Source organism: Mesitornis unicolor, unplaced genomic scaffold (genome assembly GCF_000695765.1).
Source record: "Mesitornis unicolor isolate BGI_N332 unplaced genomic scaffold, ASM69576v1 scaffold30201, whole genome shotgun sequence".
Lineage (NCBI taxonomy): Eukaryota > Metazoa > Chordata > Aves > Mesitornithiformes > Mesitornithidae > Mesitornis > Mesitornis unicolor.
Window position 1 is genome coordinate 36,727 of NW_010164929.1, and position 262 is coordinate 36,988.

General features: G+C 47.3%; 1 protein-coding gene across 1 annotated transcript in view; it reads left to right on the forward strand.

Annotated features, from left to right (window-relative positions):
• The window catches only part of LOC104548457 (transmembrane protein 136-like), a 1,658-nt gene continuing 1,396 nt past the window's right edge, over positions 1-262 (forward strand). Inside the window, exon 1 of the mRNA XM_010194475.1 lies at positions 1-9. Within this exon, the coding sequence (XP_010192777.1) occupies positions 1-9 (9 nt within the window). The remainder of the gene's footprint in view (positions 10-262) is intronic.

Genomic DNA, 262 nt, shown 5'->3' on the forward strand with positions numbered 1-262 from the left:
ATGGGAAGGGTACAAGGCATAGGTTTGTGTTGGGGTTGTTTAGTTTCTTTTGCTCGTGTGTGTTTTGGTGTTCTGGGTTTGGCTGTTTGGTTTTTGTTTGTTTGTTTGTTTGTGGGCTCTTTTGTTTTGTTTTAATTATTTTTTTCCACCCCCTGGTGTTTTTGTGAATGGGCTGGGGTGGATGCTGAGGCAGCTGGTCTGGATGAACGCCCCTTGCTGAGGGGGCTGCTGTGCCCATGTTGCCCTCACTCTGTGTTCAGCA